At 39.6% G+C, this 20,458-nt stretch overlaps 1 protein-coding gene across 6 annotated transcripts; it reads right to left on the reverse strand.

Annotated features, from left to right (window-relative positions):
- Positions 1 to 1,056: 1,056 nt before the first annotated feature.
- ZKSCAN5 (zinc finger with KRAB and SCAN domains 5) lies at positions 1,057 to 19,955 on the reverse strand. Of its 6 annotated transcripts, none has more exons than XM_081297646.1 (7): positions 19,861 to 19,955; positions 18,150 to 18,649; positions 14,582 to 14,720; positions 11,223 to 11,305; positions 10,799 to 10,931; positions 4,784 to 5,392; positions 1,057 to 2,742 (listed from the first exon to the last, which is right to left on the reverse strand). In XM_081297646.1, the coding sequence occupies exons 2-7, from the start codon at positions 18,561 to 18,563 to the stop codon at positions 1,622 to 1,624; spliced, it is 2,499 nt and encodes an 832-aa protein (XP_081153772.1). In that variant the 5' UTR covers positions 18,564 to 18,649; positions 19,861 to 19,955; the 3' UTR covers positions 1,057 to 1,621. The 6 variants fall into 6 exon arrangements, with proteins under 6 accessions (XP_081153772.1, XP_081153769.1, XP_081153770.1 ...); XM_081297643.1 differs by having other exon boundaries at positions 10,799 to 10,934; XM_081297644.1 differs by having other exon boundaries at positions 10,799 to 10,934; positions 18,150 to 18,652; positions 19,861 to 19,938.
- Between the last annotated feature and the right edge of the window lie 503 nt (positions 19,956 to 20,458).

The following is a 20,458-nucleotide window of genomic DNA, read 5'->3' on the forward strand; positions in this document are numbered from 1 at the left end:
AAAGAGCCAAGTATGGATGTGGCTTAAAGTTGACTCGGTCTGATCCTCAAAGAAGGTTCTGGAGCATAAAGTACACCATTAAGTTTCCCTATTCAGGCAAGGGAATCCACCTTTTGTACCCCAAATCAATCAATCAGTGGCTAGGGGTGTGGAGGGGAGAACTCCTGACTGAAGCAGCTCCCATCTTCTGAGGACAAATCCCCAGTATCTGGAGCAGATCTGTGAGCACTTAGCAGCTAATAAACAGAGCAACTGAGTGGTAGGTGACAGTGTAGCCAAGGGGTCTAGACAGGACACCACCATGTGCCACACATCCAATTAACAATACTTAGTGGGCACTTATTGTGCACCAGGAAAAATCAGCAGAAGTACTCTTGACCTTTCTGGCAAACAGGTTCAAGTCAATGTTCTTATCCATGTCATAACAAGACATTCCCACACTGCAGAGCTAACCAACCATGTTACTTTCTGTTCCTTGTTACTATTTTTCAATTCCAGCTGCAATGTAAACTCATTCTACGTGCCATCACCCTATCTATAGGGGAGATCTATTCCCAGGGTAGCTAGGATTGACACAAACATTGCTTGGGCCAAGGTTTTTAATTCAACTTGGATTTAGCTGTCCTTTTCTTGTGAGTAATATAATATAAACCATCTATAGTTCTGTCATCTCAATCACCCAAAGGTTTCTCTCCCATACCATAATATGTTCTTGGCCAGCACTGTCTCTCATAAACTTAAAATTTAACTCCTCTAGCTAATCTTGTTGTCAGTAGAATCAAAACTAATGTTAGTGGGGGCTGGGGATGTGGCTCAAACGGTAGCGCGCTCGCCTGGCATGCATGCGGCCCGGGTTCGATCCTCAGCACCACATACCAACAAAGATGTTGTGTCCGCTGAGAACTAAAAAATAATAAATATTAAAAAAAATTCTCTCTCTCTCTCTCACTCTCTTTAAAAAAAAAAAAAACTAATGTTAGTGTTTCATGGAGAAGTTATAATAAGGTAGTAGGAACACATCCCATCCAGCCTCGGAACCCCAATCTGCCAAAACAGAGATAACTTTAATCAATTTCTTTTCAAAGGGTTTAATACTCAAGATGAGAACAATGGAGTATTCTAGTGGTAGAATAATAATTTCTAGAAAAGGTTCATTGCTGAGGTACCAAACGGATATCATGCTAGAGAGTTCTTTCTTTCACTGCACTCTTCCCTGAATAGATATACGGTCAAACAAGGCCAAAACTACAAATAAAGCTTATTTCTACTGCATTCATGAGGCTTTTCCCAGTGTCAATATTCTGAGTCTCAAATAGACTGTCATCTAAAGGCTTATCCTTCATTGGGTGTCTTCAGAGATTCTTTTTGTCTACTTTCAAGCATGAGGATGCTAATCAAAGTGCTTCTCCATGGGAAGAACAAACAGGGATTTCTTTATTGTGATGCTCCCGGTTCCTAAAGCCAAGTTCTAACTGAAGGATTTAACACACCCATAGGTTTGATGGTTACACTGGAGAAATGCTTGACATCATTACCACACTCATTATAGTAGTTAAGGTTTCTCTTCAGGAAGGCTGTTGGGCTAAACAGCAAAAATTGGGCTGTTTTTCAACAGAAACACCTACACACTTAAGTTGTTTATGGAATCTGTCCTCTCATGGCTCCTCAGATGTTTAAAGAGGCTGCAACTCCAACTGAAACTCATTCCACATTCTTTACACTGAAAGGGTTTTTCACCAGTATGGATTCTCTGATGTTGATTAAGATGTGACTTCAAAGTGAAGACTCTTCCACATTCATTACACTGGTGGGATTTTGTGGAGTAGATTTTTTGATGTTGTTTTGTGTGAGAACACTGGCCAACGTTTTCTCTACATATATCACATTTATGGATTTTCTCTGCAGTATGAGTTCTGTAATGCTGAATAAGGTCTGAACTGTAATTAAAAGCTCTTCCACATATATCACACTTATAAGGCTGCTCTTGTAACTCAATCTTCTTATCTTCAATCACTGTCAAGTTCCAACTATATGCTTCCTCACAAATGCCATTTTTTTCATTTTTCTGACCCATGTGGAGCACTTGATGTTCAATTAGGCTAACATACTGGAAAAAGATCTCCCCACACTCATGACACTGATGGGATTTCTCCCTTGAGTGAAGTCGTAGATGTCCAGCAAGGTGTGACCGTCTCCCAAAGCCTTTCCCACATTCATTACACTTGAAGGGCCTCTCTCCACTGTGCACACTCTGATGCTGAACAAGATGGGACCTCACTCTAAATGCTTTCCCACATAAATGACAAGTATAGGGTTTTTCACCAGTGTGAACTCGCTGATGTTGAGTAAGGTGCACACGCTGATTGTAACTTTTTCCACATTCGTCACACCTAAATGGTTTCTCCCCAGTGTGTATTCGTTGATGTTGAATGAGATGTGCACTCTGAATAAAGCTCTTCCCACATTCATTACATTTATGTGGTCTTTCTCCTGTAGAGGATTTTTTGTGGACATAGGAGACGTCACTACAATTCATCCTCTTTGAAGACGGTTGTCCTAAAATTTCTTTCATGGGAATTCCCTGCTTTCTATCTGCCTTGCCTTGGTGTTCATAGCCTTCTCCAAAACCTTGAACTTGAGAGGCATTCCTCTGGATTTTTCCTGATAGTTCTATATCTGCTTCTGAAAGTTCTATTTTCTTCTTAACATTCAATTTTGTATTCTTATTTCTTTTGTCATTACCTTAAAAAAAAAAAAACAGAAACGTCATCAATTCTTTTACAAAACAAAAAATAACAGGAAAAAAGAGGATAATCAGATGAAATTATGATGTAATAGGTGTAACAAAGGGGGGTACATGTAGATACTTAATGCCAATAGGAATAAAAATAGAAAACTGCTCAATGTTATGGTACATGCCTATAATCCCAGCAACTCAGGAGGCTGAAGCAGGGGGATTGCAAGTTCAAGGCTAAACTGGGCAACTCAGTGAGACACTGTCTCAAAGGAAAAAATAAAAGGGCTCAGAATAAAGCTCAGAGGTAGAGGATCCACTGGATTCAATGCCCAGTACCACACAGACAAAAAGAAAAAAGAAAAAAAAACTCTTCTGCTTATTCATCTTGTTAAAAAAATATTTTAAGGCTGGGAATGGTGGCACATACCTATAATACCAGCAACCTGGGAGGTTAAGACAGTAGGATGACAAGTTAGAGGCCAGACTGGGCAACTTAGAGAGACCCTGTCTCAAAATTAAACTGGGGATATAGCTCAGAGTTATGGCATTCCTGGATTCAATCCCCAATAAAAAATTAACAAATAGGACTGGGATTGTAGCTCAGCAGTAGAGCGCTCTCCTAGCACAGGCAGGACCCAGGTTTGAACCTCAGCACCACATAAAAATAAAAGAATTGTGTTGTGTCCATCTACACCTAAAAAATAAATAAAATTTAAAAAATAAATAAATAAACAAAAAATAATACTATGGTAAAAAATTAATAAAACTGAAACTCACATGTGGTACAATTGTTTTAAGAAGCAATTTGGGAGGCTAGGGTTGTAGCTCATTGGTAGAGTGCTTGCCTTGTATGCATGAGGCCCTGGATTCGATCCTCAAAACCACATAAAAATAAAGATATTGTGTCCATCTACAGCTAAAAAATATATTTAAAAAAAAAAAAAAGAAGCAATTGGGGCTGGGCACTATGGCATACACCTATAATCCCAGAGGCTCAGGAGACTGAGACAGGAGGATTGCGAGTTCAAAGCTAGGCTCAGCAAAAATGAGGCGATAAGCAACTCAGTGAGATCCTGTCTCTAAATAAAATACAAAAAATAGGGCTGGGGATATGGCTCAGTCATTGAGTGCTTGCTTAGCATGTACAAGGACCAAGATTCTCTCCCAGCACTGCTTAGGAAAAAAAAAAGGAAGAAGCAATTTGGTGATACGTATACAAGGCAAGCACTCTACCACTAAGCTACAACCCCAGCCTCCCAAATCAAGAGCCATAGAAATATATTTTGTCTTTTCATTACTAATTCTACGTCTATGATCTATAATAAGGAAATAATCCTAAATACAGGAAAATTCACAGATATAACACAATTATTAGGACAAAGAAGAAGATATTAGAAGTTTAACTATTGAGGAACAGTTAGGTAAATTATAATGTCAACAATGGCAGGTTGTCAAAAATAAACAGGAGGGCTAAGCAACACTGGATATTGTATATGTCTAATAATTATATCCTGTGAGTACAACTATGAAAAATAGAGAAGGAAACACACTAAATAATAACAGTTCTCTTGATTAGGATGGTGGGATTATGAGGGTAATTTTTTTTCTACCTCCTACTTTCCTCCAAACTTCCTACACAACTGTTATTTTATCATTTTAAAATAAAATGAGTGAAATGACTAAACTGCAAGAAGGGGAAACCAACAAAGAATCATGTAAGAGAACCAAAATCCTCATTTACTACAATATAAAGTCCACAGATAATGTCTGTGCATGAGTCAAGCGATAGCGGTATTAGTATGCAAAATGGAATTATCAAAGAAACAGGTAAGACCTGGAGCAGATAAATGTAGGGAAAGGTGAGTTATTCAGTAGTGGGTTTTGCCTGTCAACTTGATAATTTAAGTTTAAATAAGAATAAAAAACTATTCACCTTTGCCCCTTCCTACTGCTCCCAGTATCACAACCTATCTGCCCTGTGGTAACAAGTTCATAAAACAATTTTTGCCTCCATTTATTCCCCAAGTACAAAATCCTCACACATACATCTTTGGGATTTCTCTCTGAAGTGGCGTTTCAGGTGTTCGATCAGGTGTGAATGGCGGCCGAAGTTCTTCCCGCATTCGTTACACCCATAGGGCCTCTCTCCACTGTGGACGCTGTGGTGCTGCACGAGATGGGAGCTCACCCGGAAAGCCTTGCCGCACACCTGACACTTATAGGGTTTCTCGCCAGTGTGGACCCTCTGGTGCTGCGTGAGGTGCACGCGCTGATTATAGCTTTTCCCACATTCACCACACTTAAATGGTTTTTCTCCAGTGTGGATTCGTCGATGCTGAATAAAGTTTGAAGCTTGAAGGAAAAATTTCCCACAATCGGTACATCTGTGGCCCCTCTCACCATTTGTGTTCTGCTTACGGTTAATGGCTGTGCTGACACCAAGATCTCTGTTCTGGGAAGGATTCTGTCTGGATTTCCCCACAGTGGGGTTTACCTGCCACCTCTGTACCATTCCTTTAAGGTCACTAACTTCGGCAAACTCTTGACTCTGGGGTGCATTCCTTTCAGGGCTTCCTGGTGCCATCCAATGGGTGTCTGCTTCATCAGAAATCTGCTTTACTATGAGCTCCATATCATTGTCCCTGGACTCATAATCTGAAATAAGACAAGGAAAATGGGGGAGATTAGCTATTCCTTGCATTAGAAGAAATGACTGAGGGATACTGGATAATTAAGTGAAACCCATACATCTAGAAATGCATGACTTTGTAAAATGACCTGCCAATAAAGGACGGAATAAAGAATAGCCAAGCAGAAAACTGAGACAGGGGAGTAAACCAAAGAGTTGGCAAGAATGGTTCAAAGATGAGACTGGAGAGCAGTCGTTCTAGTCATTAATGAAGAGGAGAGCTTCTTGGTATGATACACAGAGGAACTATTTGTGAACACATGTGCACTACTAAGTAAAATAGTCTTAATAAAGATTTGACTTGGGTTATGCAGCTAATCCAGTCTTTACTTTCCTCTTCCTTTGAATTCACAGCTTGAAGAAGAAAGGTGAACTTTCTAGTTTTTCCAATTTCCAAAGGATTTCAGTGTGGTAGGAATTAGTCTAAAGAAAAAAAGAAATTCTTTCTATAATTAAGTACCTACTGCTTTTAAGAGCTAGGTTAACATACAGTAGTCACTGATAAATATATCATGTTTAAACGACTACAGCCTGTTCCCTTGTGACATTGTATCAGCAACTGATATTTTACTCAAAAGACTGAAGATTAATATAGTTGGCAAAGACAAATCTTTAGTAAATAACAAAAATCAGGCAATATTATTTTTTAAATGCTAGGGAGATCATGGCCTATTGAGAATTTTCTAATAAAATTTCTTGTGAAAAGAATTTTCAATATTACATAATAATGGTAATAAGAGGTAACATTTAGCTAGGCACAGAGGCACACACGGTATTGCAGCGACTTGAGAGGCTGAGGCAGGAGTTTCAAGCCAGCCTCAGCAACTCAGCAAAGCCTAATCAACTAGGCAAGACCCTGTCTTAAAAAAAATTTTAAAGGGCTGGAGATGTAATTCAGTGATAAGGCACCCCTGGGTTCAATCCCCAGTACCCCCCCCCAAAAGCTAACATTTAACTTATTGAGTGCTTGCTGTGAGCCAGGCACTACCCTGAGTGTTTTACAATTTATGGCATAGTTAATCCTCATAATGATATTTTGAGGTAGACACTATTACTATTTTTTTGACATAGTCAGGAGTTATAACTCTTGTACTATGAAGACATTTTAATTTACCATAGAGCTATGTTTATTTAATTTCTCTTTCTAAGGATATTTTAGCAGTATAAACAAATATAAAAACAAAAAACACTCTCATAAAACCAGACTTTTTTTTTTTTTTTTTTTTTTGGCAGTACTAGAGATTGAATTCAGGGTTCTTGCACATGCTAGGCAAGTGATCTACCAATGAACTATGTCCCAAGGCCCAAACTAGACTTTTCACATGTTTTTCTCTCCCCCAATTAACTAATGAGATGATCCCAGGTACCACAATATTCTTTCTCTTTTATTCATATTACATATTTGTTTGGGGTTTTTTGTTTTTTTTTTTTTTTTTTTTGGTTCCAAGGGTTGAACCCAGGGGTGCTTAGCCACTGAGCCACATCCCCAGCCCATTTTATTTTTTATTTTGAGACAGAGTCTCACTAAATTGCTCAGGGCCTCACTAAATTGCTGAGGCTGGTTTTGAACTTGCAATCTTTCAGCCTCAGCCTCCTGAGTTGCTGGGATTACAGGTGTGCACCACCACGCCTGGCTCACATATTTTATTCTTAGAATTCTCATGTTCCAAAAATCAAATATATACATGGCTTTCTTTTTGCAGGACTGAATTTGAAAAAAAAAAAATCCACAGTGCATGTACCTCCTTGGGGCTATTAACAACAGTCCCTTTCCAGGGAGAGGGATGACACAGGTTGCTACACCACCTGGCTTACACACCAGCTTCTTGCCTCTTCCCCAGCCTCTTCTTAGTGTGCAGGACAAGCTTTCTGATGATTTCCCTGGCTTATCTGCATATGAAACATAGAACTTTCCTTGTTCAATGCAATCCCAGGCTACTGAGTAATGTAGTTGGGGGCTGTAGGTATATGAACACATCCAATCAGACAGACCTGGTGCTTTACGAAATCATCATCTTCAACCCCACAGTGTCCTGTTTGGCAGGTTGTTTTCTAAGGCTGACTTCTCTCCTCACTCATTGTTCTTAGCAGCTATATCAAAACATTCCATCATAAACTTCCAGTTATATCACTGTAGTAAATAAAGGAAGCTGGGCCAGGCACAATGGTGCATGCCTATAATCCCAGTAGCTCGGGATTAAAGGGTGAGGCAGAAGGATTGCAAGTTCAAAGTCAGTTTTAGCGACTTAGTGAAAGTGTGTCTCAACACAAAATATAAAACAGGTTGGGGATGTGGCTCAGCGGTCAAGCACCGCTGGGTTCAAAAAAGAATAAACAATGAAAGCTGGGCATGGTGACATGTGCCTAGAAGCCCAGTAACTCAGGAGAGGCTAAAGTAGGACATGAGTTTGAAGTCAACTTGGGCAGCACTGTGAAACCCCATCTCAAACACACAAAAAAAACCAAAACACGAATAGTGCATATGAACCTACATACGTATAGAATATGTCCAGATCTGATAATAGTTTTGCCTCTGAAAGGAAAACTATTTTTCACTTTATATCCATTTTACTATTTGAATTTTTTACTATGGTGCAGTATGACCTTTTAAAATAAAAATCAACGTTCTCTACTGCATTGAAACCACTACTCTACCACCTACTTACAGCCTATGATGTCATCTCTGAACAGGGATTTTTTCTCCTATTTCAGGGAAAGTCAAAGCTACCCAGCCAAGAACTCCTTTAAATGTCCTTTACCCACATCTCTGAACTTACTGGTAGTCTCTTCTTTCCTCCTCCCTCGTCTCATAATAGAGAGATCTCTCTCTCCCTAGCCAAAGCCACCCCGTGCTCCTTCCTATACCCCGGACTTCATGCTTTCTTTAGTCCTCCCTACAGCACATTTCTGCTCTCACCCCTGTATTAAACAATGAGTTCTTTCTCAGGAGCATTGAAATATGCTTAAAACTTCTCCATACAAAATATCCATCCACTCAACCCATGTACTCTTTTAGTGATTAGGTCTCTTTCTCTTCCTTTTTAGAGACATTGTTCTTGAAGTATATATCGTAATAGCTCTTTCAAATCCTTCTCCGTTGTAGTCTTCACAGACACTGTCTTATGTTCCCCGATCTACACCATGGAAACTACTGTTTCCCCGATCTACACCATGGAAACTATTGTTTCCAAGATACATTCATTTATTTTTAAAAATCTCATTTCCAAACACAATAAACATCTTTTAAAATTCTGACTTTCTGTGATACTGTTAGAAAGCCACAGGCATGAAAATAATCAAATGTGGTCTTCTAAGAAAAGTTAAGGGGTTGGGGTTGTGACTCAGTGGTAGAGTGCTCACCTAGCACGTGCGAGAGGCCCTGGGTTCGATCCTCAGCACCACATAAAAATAAAATAAAGGTATCATGTCCAACTACAACTCAAAACTAAATTAAAAAAAAATTTAAAAATAAAGAAAAGTTAAGACGGAAACTACTGAATCTAATTTTAATGTGGAGAAGAATACTGAAGCTGTAAATATGTTGTAATGAAGCCAATGAGAAAAAGCAGATGGTAAGAAGTGAGAACTGCTTGGAGAATGATACAGGAAAGAAATACACTAAGCACCTCAAACTCTGGAACCCATGAAGTACTGATACAGTAACTGAAAAACATAAAGCAATATGAATAGACTCAAATTAGAAAATTAGACAAGTGAGCTATCAGAAATTAAAAGAGAATTTAAAAAGGCATTAAATACAACATTTTTATTATATAAATTCATTGACATAAAAGACTACTACTAAGATCCGAATAGATTAATGAACAAAGGACACATAAAAATAAATCAAACAAAAGGAAATACAAACATATTAACAGCAACCAAAAAACTGTTAAAAAGAGAAGTCATTTTTATACCTTTTTGATAAAAGCATGTGAGTGAACTAAAAATCCTTAGACAATGTAGACTGACATAATGTTTCTCAAAAGAAATCTGGCCTTGTATATGTGTTTGATCTGAAGTTCACCAGCGTGCCTGATATAGAGTGGTTCTTCTAGAAGAATGAATTTTTAAAAAGTGAAAAACCACAATCTCTAAAATGTTTGCAATAGTATTTAGCTACAATTTATCACTGCCCTAGACAGCTAACTGAATGTTAGCTTTCAGGATCAAAACCTAGTTACAAATAGGACCTTAGAAACCAAGAAGTGATATGATGGGTAAAATGCAGATCCCAAGGTAAATATCACAGAATAGGGGTTGATGGTCTGAGGATGGTCATGGGGTGAACAACTAACCATCCACATATGAAAGGGAAGGAAACAGTGTTACTAAAGAATCATAAAAACCATTATAAGTTAATCAACAAAGTATGAGAAATTTTCATAAATTAGAAATATTCTGGGCTGGGGATGTGGCTCAAGCAGTAGCGTGCTCGCCTGGCATTCGTGTGGCCCGGGTTCGATCCTCAGCACCACATACAAACAAAGATATTGTGTCCGCCGAAAACTAAAAAATAAATATTAAAAAAAAAGAGATATTCTGTTAAGAACTACCCAATTTATCAAAGAATAAAACTACCAAAATTTTACTTAAATTTAAACCTATTAGTTTAAACTTTATCTTGTATGTATATGTGTGTGTGTGTGTGTAGTGTACTGGGGATACAACCTAGGGAACTCCACTACTAAGCTACACCCCCAACCCTTTTTTAAAAAGTTATTTTTGATTTTTTTAAGACAAGAACTCATGAAGTTGCCAAGGCTGGCCTCAAACTTGCAGATTCTCGGGTCTCAGCCTCCATAGTCAGTATGGTTACAGAATGACAGGTGTGCACCAACATGCCCAGTAAGCTCTTTTTTATTTTAAAAAAAGCAAAAAGGATTTGCTGGATGGTAAACACTATTCCCCTAAGTACTATCAGTTTCAACTGTACCCTTATGAAGGCAGAAATAACCAGAATAAACTGAATAAGAAAAAAGGAGGTTTACTCTCCGGGAAAAAGAAAAAGAAAACCAACAGCAACTAAAACATACAAACATACGTATTTCTTTTTTTTGTTGTTGTTACTGGGGGTAGAACCCAAGGTCTCATGCATGCTAGGCAAGTGCTGTTCCACTTAGCTACATCCCCAGCCCTTTTCCTTTTTTTCTTTCTTTTTTTAAAATAGATCTTGAGGCAAGATCTCAATAAGTTGTCCAGGCTGGCCTCAAACTTGAGGTTCTCCTGCCTCAGCCTCCCAAGTAGCTGGGATTACAGGCTTATGCCACTACAACCGGCCACATATGCTTTTATAGGACGTGCTAGAAATATTCTTTACAAGACAACAAAATTAAAATTTCCTAATCCATGCAGGTGGAAATAAGTCTTACCCATAGAAGTAATACTCCCATAATTCTCCTTCCTGCCTTCCCTATAAAGAGACTTCTGGGACTGGTCCAAATGTTCCCATTCCTCCAGGATGAAGGACACAGCCACATCAGCCACGTCTTCAATTTTCACCAACTTCTGAAACAGGAGATCTCTGCTAAATTCCCAGTCCCTATGTTCAAATCTGGAGCGAGGGGAAAAACTGGGAGCATTAAGGAAAGAAGTCAGGGGAGGGATTCTGCTTCAGAAAGGATTGGAAAGTACTGGGAAGAAAGAAAAAGACAAAGGGAATGAAGATACCAACCCCAGATGGGTCTGGTTGCTGATTAAAGAAACAAACCTCCTGATAAAGATTTGGGAACAAGGCAGCTAGTCTTTAGAGAAGAGATATGGGTCCTCACAGAGGGAGAGGGGGCTCCAGCTCACCTGGGACCCAGCTGAGAGAAGTGAGGCTGTCAGCTCCTGGCTGTCCTTCAGGGGAAGGGAAGGAACTTGGAGAACAGGAAGGGCTGAAGGAGGAGAAAAAGGTGTGAGAATCTCTGTTTCGTTCTCAAAACCATCATGTGCCTCCTTTGCTCATGAATCTACAATGACCCCTGCCACACCAGGCCAAATTCTTATGCTTTGCTCTCAAGACTCTCTACATTCCGGGCCCATTCACATTTACCTTTTTTTTCCTCCTTTCCCCTCAAAACAGACTTCTTGCTCTGATCAGGGTAATCCCTGCTGGCCATTCCCCTGTAAAGGATGTTTTCCACTCTGCTTAGGTTGACCCTATTGATCTCCAAGAATAATCAGAGTTCCACATCTTCCATGCTCACAGCATTTCCTAGTGTCCAGGGCTTCACAGGGGACCCCAATACATGGCAAATTCTAACTCTAGAGTCCTGGGTGGGGCCTGAGATTTTGCATTTCTAACAAGCTCCCATGTGATGCCAGTGCTGCTGTCTCTTGGACTACACTTGGATTAGCAAGGCTTCAGTTCAGTCTCTCCCCTCAAGGAATATCCACAGTTAGTTTATATTCAGTCAGGAAGTATGCATGTGGTCTATTCTGTGTTATAGAAATAAGTGGAAAAACAATTCTTGCCTTCGAAAATTTTTACCTTTGTGTGTGTTGTGTGTGTGTAATATTGGAGATTGAACCCAAGGGCAAATTTTACCACTGAGGTATACATCACCAGTCCTTTCTATTTTTTATTTTGGGATGGGGTCTTGTTAAGGTACCTAGGGTAACCTGAAACCTGCGATCCTCCCGCCTCAGCCCCTCAAATGGCTGCAATTACATGGTGCACCTCTGTACAGGTCTATATTTATTATTTTTAAGTCTTCTGAAGTACAAAAAGAAATTTATTTTCTTTAACTAGGATAAAACTCTTTAGAGATCCATTGGATACTTGTACAAACCTAAGATACAGTTTAGAATCTGTGTGACCTTAGTTTTGTTATACCTTCAAATACTGTTTCATTTTATCATCCTAAGAATTAACTCATTGTTACTGATCATTACTAATTATTCTCAACAATGCCACATAAGACTGAAATAATGAGAATGGAAAAAATAAAGAAAATATTTTGGATCACAATAGCAAAATAAATCATTCTTCATTTTTCTCAAAATATTACACGTTGCATCATTCTTCAAGAAGGTAGAAAAGAAGACTGTTGATATCCATAGTTTCATTTGAGTTTCATTTGCTGCCCATATCAGCAAAGAGAAGAAATTTGCAAAAGACAGTCACTATTATTAAGCAATTCAGGGGCTGGTAAATTAATTAATGAATGAATTAAGGTCTACCAAAAAAATAAAAGTCTACCAACAACTTTAAAAAAATCAATGATAAATGTATTTCTAATTTCAAAAAGGAACTATAGCATTTTCATCTAGCAAATCCTTCAAAAGGAAGGACACCACCATGTCTTTTTCTTTCTTTTTTTTTTCTTTTTTTTGCAGTTGTAGATGGACAACATGCCTTTCTATTTTATTTGTTTATTTTTATGTGGTGCTAAAGATAGAACTAAGTGCTAGGCAAATGCTCTGCCACTGAGCTATAGCCCCAGCCCCACCATGTGGTATTTTGCAACAAGATCTTGGACCATCCCATTTTGCTAAAAGGACAGTATTGTGTGATAGTATTCTTTCATCTTTTATAAGATTTTTATGTCAAAATGTACTTGATACTGATTCAATAAAATTTCTAAAAGATTATTTCTTGCTATCTTTTGCATTTTACGTAAATTATTCATGAAATGACTTAAAATATAAAAACCAAAAAGGTATTGACCCCAAATAGGACCATTTTTCCTGAGCCTCTGAAGGCTAAATGAAGTCCAAAAGGTGAAAAATACTTAGAACAGTTTCTACACAACGTACACACTACATAAGGAAGAGCTATTGCTGCTGCTGCTGCAGTTTAACCAGCATGGAATTAAAGCTGGAAGAGATTAGGGCAGTGAGGTATGTCAAAGGAAATACCTGACCACCTGTAGGAGCACAGAAGAAAGTCTAAGGTCAAACAGAGAAAACACAATCCCTTATTCACAACTCAGAAATATAACTCTAAATACCTAAGGATTGTTTTGCTATGTTTCTCTGACAGGATCTTGCTATGTTGTCCAGGCTCATCTTGAATCATGAGTTCAAGGATCCTCCTGCTTCAGCCTCCCAAAGTAGCTGGGACTACAAACATGCTCCATCATGCCCACCTCCAAAGGAATGTTTTTTCAATAAGGTAGGCATCAAATTAATTTGACAGCAAAACCTGACCTGATGTGAAGCTATTTCAAGTCTATTTAATCAACTTAATGTAAACATGCACACATTTCACTGCAAAAATATTAATCCTGCTGATAGTGTAACATATGATATAAATCATATTACCTTGCCAAATCTGAAAAATTCTGAATCCTAAAATATATTTCACAGCAAGGGTTTCTGATTAGGGAATATGGATTTGTGGACAAACATCATAATAAGTATGACAATCAGGGCATGGGGCTGTAGCTCAGTGGTAGGGCACTGCATCGCATGTGTGAGGCACTGGGTTTGATCCTCAGCACCACATAAAAATAAATAAATATTTTGTATCCATCCACAACTAAAAAAAAAAATTTAATTATAAAAAAATGACATTCATCTGTTCATTTTTCTTCCTTGATATATCTAATGCAAGTAGATAAAATTGAGATGGGAGACAGAAGAAGGGAAAAGGAAAACAAATGTTCTAAAGGTTTTTGAGAAAGCTACTTCAAATAAGATTTCCAAGCAAATTTGCAGACAAAAATGAACATAATTGGGAACTGCAGAGCCTTTTCATAAGCATATGACAACAAAATCTATGAAGCAGTGGTAAAAAGCTGCAGCAAGAGGATGGTACTTTTTTAACAAACTTAGTAGATCTTTGAACAGTACCTGTACTTACTTATCATCTGCATTATAATAATATGTGTTATAGCTTTTGCGATAACTCCTTTTTGGGGGATGTTGGGGGCGGGAGCTAGGAACTGAATTCAGAGCCTCACACATGCTAAGCACAGGCTCTACTACTGAGCCACACTCTCAAGCCCCATTATTGTTTCTGAATAGAAGTGCTACAGTCCTAGCTATCCTAGAAGCTGTGCTTTCTCAATACCAGCCCACCCCAGGTTTCCAGACCTTCCCAACCTCAGACCCTGCTGGTTGCAGAGAAGCTATCCAACCTCTAGTCTTTTACAATGCCACCTGCCCATGTGGCCAGGGTACCCAAGCTCCAGCCATGTCTGTTCCACTGAACCTCTGAGCCTCACCATTTTCCTCCAGAACATGAGGCTTCTGTGGCTCCTGTTCAGGCTGTGTGTCCATGGCCAGGAACTGGGAATTGAAGGACTCCTGCACTGCTCCAGGTGGGACCATCTTCTGAGGAAGCACTTCAGGACATGCAACAATCTAACAACCACAACCAATCAGCACAGTTACATGTGAACAAACACAATAAAATTCCATTGGATTTTCATTTGTTCCCTTACCAGGTATTTAATGTGTATCCACAGTGAGTCGGACATTAATTATACAATGGTATAACACAGTTTACTTGTAGAAAACTTTCAAGGAATATGTCAACACACAAATACTTAATTACTAGTTGTGTATATGTCACACAAGGGGAGAAACATGGTGCTATGAGACACAACAGATGAGACTGGGCGGCCAAGGAAGGTTTTTCTGAGGAAACATCTCAAGGATGAGAAGAAGGCATCCAGGGAAAAGCACAGAGAAATGACCCAGGCAGTCAGAAGACTAGAAAACACCTCAGGCAGAAAGAGGATCTTTGGTACAATCCAGAAACCATAAGGAGTCCAGTGTGGGTAAAAGGTTAGTGAAGGGGAGAGATGAGAAAGGAAGTTGGAAAGATCATTATAGGACACAGGAAATCACACTTGGACAGACCACCACTAAGACTTAAAACTAGTTCCTATCCAGTGTACTACAGGCCTCCACCTTTCTGCTCTTGGCCCTTGCTCAATCCTAGGGTATACACAATTACTCTGCCACAACCACTCTCTAGAATCTACCTGTTCTGAAAAATACCAGCTCAGTCCCAGTATACTGGAAGGTAACAGGATCTTGCACTAAAATTGAATTGCTATCTCCCTTTTCCCCTTCCTTAGGTTTCAGAGCACTTTAAATTTTAACCCTCCCAGCAAATATGTCATGGGTTTTACATTAAGAGGTAGCTGCAACATACCTATGGCAAATACCCACTCTGAAAGTTTGTGCATTCCTGTGAGTCCACTCAGAACAAAAGTTCAGATGGTTCCAAGTATGTCAATGGGCATCTGAGCTCCAAAAAAACCAAAGTAGCCCTTGAGATCCACTGAGAACAGGAGAAAGGAACCCAAAGGAGTAAGGATGGAGTAAGAAATAAAGCTGAGGAACAAAGTTGGGATACAACAAGGCAGGTAAAGGGAAAGGCAAAGTGAGCTCTGGAGGTCCTTGGGAAAATTTCATCTATGGACCTAAAAGTACTGACTACCACTAAGAACAGATTTTTCTCTGTGTCCCTTCCAAAGATAAGCTGCACATATCACAACAAGAAGGGTAAACATGCAATATGTGCTATAAATTCTCTATTTTTAAAAAATCCTTTTAAATTGTACCTTTTAATATCTATTTCTGCAAAACACACTAATGGAAGTTGTCCATTAGTGTCCCAAGTTAGGTTCAGAAAAAGAATAACTGAATGTCACCATGAACCTTTACTTCATGTCGAGACTAAGCAACAGAAAGGTCTAAACGTTCCCATCTGAAGGTTAATCTTGCAGGACAGCTGCAGGGTCTGGCTGCAGCCATCCTTCTGCTGTTACCTGAATCACAGAGGGAGCTAAACTAATCCATAAGCCCAAAGATATTCTGGAACTCTTAAGTATTCCTTACCCAGAGGGTAGGAACAATGAACTAGTACCTTATGCTTAATTGCAGTGGCTCTAAGGAATGAAGGAAATTCTTTAGCTAGCTTTCAACTCTTATAAACATGACCCCAAGATTAAGATTTTTGTTTGTTTGCTATGGAAAACAAAAAACAAAAATTAAAGTTTAGATCATGAGGCTAGCAGCAAGATAAAGGAATAGAGTTACTTTATAAATTAGGAAAGGAAAAGAAGATAAAATAATCCGTTCTCCTTGAATTAACCATGATATAATGGAACACCAACAATAATACCAACAGGTTTTTGGGTTTGGTGGAAACTAAGTAATTCTTAAGTCCATAAGGGGAAAAGAAAACATTGAAAAAAAAAAGCGGAGGGATAAGAGTAGTCCTATCAAAGCCGAGCATTTTATACAGAACTCAAATAATTAAAATATCAAAACATGAACAGCCAAGATCATTAAAAAAATGATTGAAAGACCTGAAAAGGACCCCAAACACAAGCAGAAATTTGATATGTGATAAAGGTGGCATTTTAGTTAGTTAAGAAAAAAAGGATTACTATAAGAAAGATGCAGCAGTGCATGCCTATAATTCCTGGGAGACTGAGGACAGGAGGATCACGAGTTTTGAGGCCAGTCTCAAAAACTTAGTGAGACCCTGTCTCAAAAAGTGAAAAGGACTGGGGATGTAGCTCAGTGGCACAGCGTCCCTGGTTCAATTTCCAGTACAAAAAAAAAAAAAAAAAAGATTATAAGTTGGTGGGAAAAACTTATCTAGGAAAAAATTAAGCTGCAACCATGTCATACAACCTACACAAAAATAAATTCAAGATGAAATAATCATTTAAAAGCATAAAAAATAGTGGAAAAGAAAATGTTTTCATAATATTGTAGTGAAGAACATCTTTTTAAGTATGACATGAAACCCAGAAACCATAAAATAGACTTATTCTGATTGCATAAAAATCTTAAATCTCCTCAAGCAAAGACAAACAACAAAGTGGAAAGATAATATGTGGAAATCATATGATAGACACAATGCTTATTATTTCTAACAAGTAAGGAACATGTAAGAAACATAAACAGATAATTTGCAAAAACAAAAAGCGATTATGATGTATGATTAACCCTTAAAAAAAAAACTCATACATGGCTGGTGGGAATATAAATTGGTATAACCTTTATGAGGGGCAATCTGCAACAGCTATCCAAATTTCAAACATACCACCAAGTCAAAAATTTGACTTCAAAGTATCCATTCTATAATTGACATATATAATATATATAATAAAATATATAGGATACTCATTTCAGAAAAGTTTGTCACAGTAAACATTAAAAATTAATCTAAAGGAACAACTTAAATGGAACAACTTAAACTCCTTGAACAGGAGTTAAATAAATTATGATACATCCATACAATGGAATATAAAAAGAGTAAGGCAGATGTATTTGCACAAATTAAGATATAGGAAAAAAGAAAGAGGAAGAAGTGTATAGACTTAACATTTGTGTGTGTTTTTAAAGCACATTATATACATATATGCCAAAATATAAATGAATATGGTATATCTCTGTAAGGATATACAAGTTTCATGTAACAATGGCTGCCTCTGGAGAGAACTAGGCAGTTGGGAAATTAGGGGTGGGAGGAAAACTTACTTTTCATTATAACCTTATGTACCTTTTTGGATTTTGTATCATGTCACTCAAAAAATAAATACAATCTTAAAAATAAATAAAATCGCTGATTGTCTTCTACAGGTTAACACACTGGATATTGCTTCTCTTTGCTGGAGTGGCAGGAAATCTCCACAGTGTACCTAATCCCAGGAGAACAAAAGAATATGAATGAAGCACCACAGGGCTAAAAATCTCACCCCTGCTTAGCAGTTCCTTAACTCTTTCCTCTCCTTCCTCACTGCTCCTGCCTCTTCTTCCACTCACCTGTTGCCTGCGTTCCTCAAGCTCTCTCTGTATACTTTCTATCACAGCCACAGCCTCTTCGCCACTTTCAGGATGATGTTCTCTCACCCAGGCCTGGAACTCTTCTGGCAAGATGGTCAGGAACTGCTCCAGCACCAACAGCTCCAGGATCTGCTCCTTGGTGTGCAACTCGGGCCTCAGCCACTCACAGCAGAGTACCCGGAGTTGACTGAGAGCCTCGCGTGGACCTGATGCCTCATGGTACTGGAAATGCCTGAACCGCTGGTAAAAAGTCTCAAACGGTGGCGGATTGTACTCCTGCATCCAAGTGCAGTCTTCTTCTTCCACCTTCACTATTAGAAGGTCTTCCTGTTCCGGTGAAGTCTCAGCTGGAGGATCTAAGTCTATAACTTCCCGGGATTCTGTCATTATCATTCCAACTCAGAGGGAATTCTCACGAGGCTGGCTGTGTTACTCTGACCCAATTTGTCTTCTGAGGAGCACTTTCAGTAGTGTACAACCTACTGATATATATCGGGAATCATTATTAGCAAAGAGAGACGGCAAAGACGTTCTATACAAAAACTAAAGATGACCACTCAACGAAGTAATTTACTTAAAAATAAGGACTGCAAGGCAGCCGCCACTCCATCCATAATAAGATTATCAAGAGATTACCTCCAAGATTTAAAAAAAGTAATGAACACTCATAAAAATTTCACATCAGTCTCAATCTAAGACACAATTTTAGAGGCAAAAATACTTGACAGTTCCTATAAATAATGAGACAAAACTTACTATTACAGATGGAGCCCTTCCTTCTCTCTACCATAAATCAAACTTAAGTCAGAATGGGGGTGAAAAACATTAAAATGTTCATAACTGGTTCTGTCCATCAAGCCACAAGAGCTTGACAGACAACTGAAGACTTCATTGGTCCAGAAGAGATATGGTATAAGGTAAAGATTTGGACCTAAATTCCTCTGAAACGCTCCTGACCCCACGACACAGAGACAGCCCGGTTAAGGTTAGGGACAGATCCCCCGTCCGAATACAAAAGCCCTACTCCCTCCCCTCAAGTCCCCAGTCCCAATTAGCTCTCCAGGAAGATCATTCTCCCGGCAGCCAAGATTAGGAAGACCGGGAATCGTACAAAACGGGAGAACACTGATGCTGACACTTCCTCACCGGAAGTAAGCAAGTCCAAGCTTAAGCCATAAATCCCACCCACGAGAGCACTTCCGAGGCCTCTCTAGGAATCCCGGAGGTCCTCGCCTCGCAGCGGGTGGGGTGGGGGGTGCCGCCCCTGGCTCCGCCCCAGAGGGAGAGATGACCAATCGACACCGAGATAGGGTGCGGCCGGACCCCCAGCCCACCGCCCACAACCTGGACGTCCCTAGGCCTCTGGGGTGCAAATACAAAGTTACCAGAGTCAGCCAAGAAACCCAATCACCCTCTTTCCCACCCCACAGCACAGCCAAGAAACAGCCGAGCTCCTCCCCCTTTCTTGGAGTGAGGACAAGAGGCGGGGCATCAAGGGTTAGGCAACAGTTGCCGGCGCCTGATTGGCCGCGGTCCTGGCGCCTCCCCACCCCCAACGCTCTGCGCCCCAATTCGAAGTAGATCCGTATCTATCTATCTGCGAGTCCGTAAGCCTCGGACATCTTATACTTTGAGCACTTTAGGTTTTATTCACCCAAATTCTCATCCCTCCCTTTCCAAACACACCCACCTCTTTACTGCCACAGTCGGCTCACTGGGCCGAAGTCTCCAACGTCACACCCGCAATTCGCCAGCGCGAGAGGCTCTTGGGACTACATCTCCCAGGAAGCCCCGCGCGGGCTACACCAGCTAACCAATAGGGCCACGACTCTACTTCTAGCCTCGTTCTCGCGGGCCTATCAGAAAGCAGTAGGGCGGGTGGCGTGTCCGCTGGCGCCGGTCTGGAAGACTAGTGGGGGCGCCGGGTGCCTATTGGCCTTAGGGGTCGGGAGAGCAAAACTTGCAAAGGCCGTTGTTTACTCAGGAGTTCCCTAGCTCGAGCTCAGGAGATTTAATAATCTCTCACTTTTAAGTTTGCCCGTTTTCAAAGCTGTCGGACAGACACGACAGATTCACTTATCGCCACTCTTTGGGGCTCAAACGGCTCCGGAACTGCAGCTTCTGCCAACAGATGGAGAGGATATTTAGAAGTTAAAGGACGCTTTCCAGACCACTCAAAATCTCATGCATGATAGGTTGCTTCCTATTTAAGACCAAGACCCTGGTGAAAGTCCGCAATGTATTTTGCGTGTAAGTTGACATTTAAAAATAAAAATAGAATCTACGAA

Source organism: Spermophilus citellus, assembly GCF_964194105.1.
Source record: "Spermophilus citellus genome assembly, chromosome: 6".
Lineage (NCBI taxonomy): Eukaryota > Metazoa > Chordata > Mammalia > Rodentia > Sciuridae > Spermophilus > Spermophilus citellus.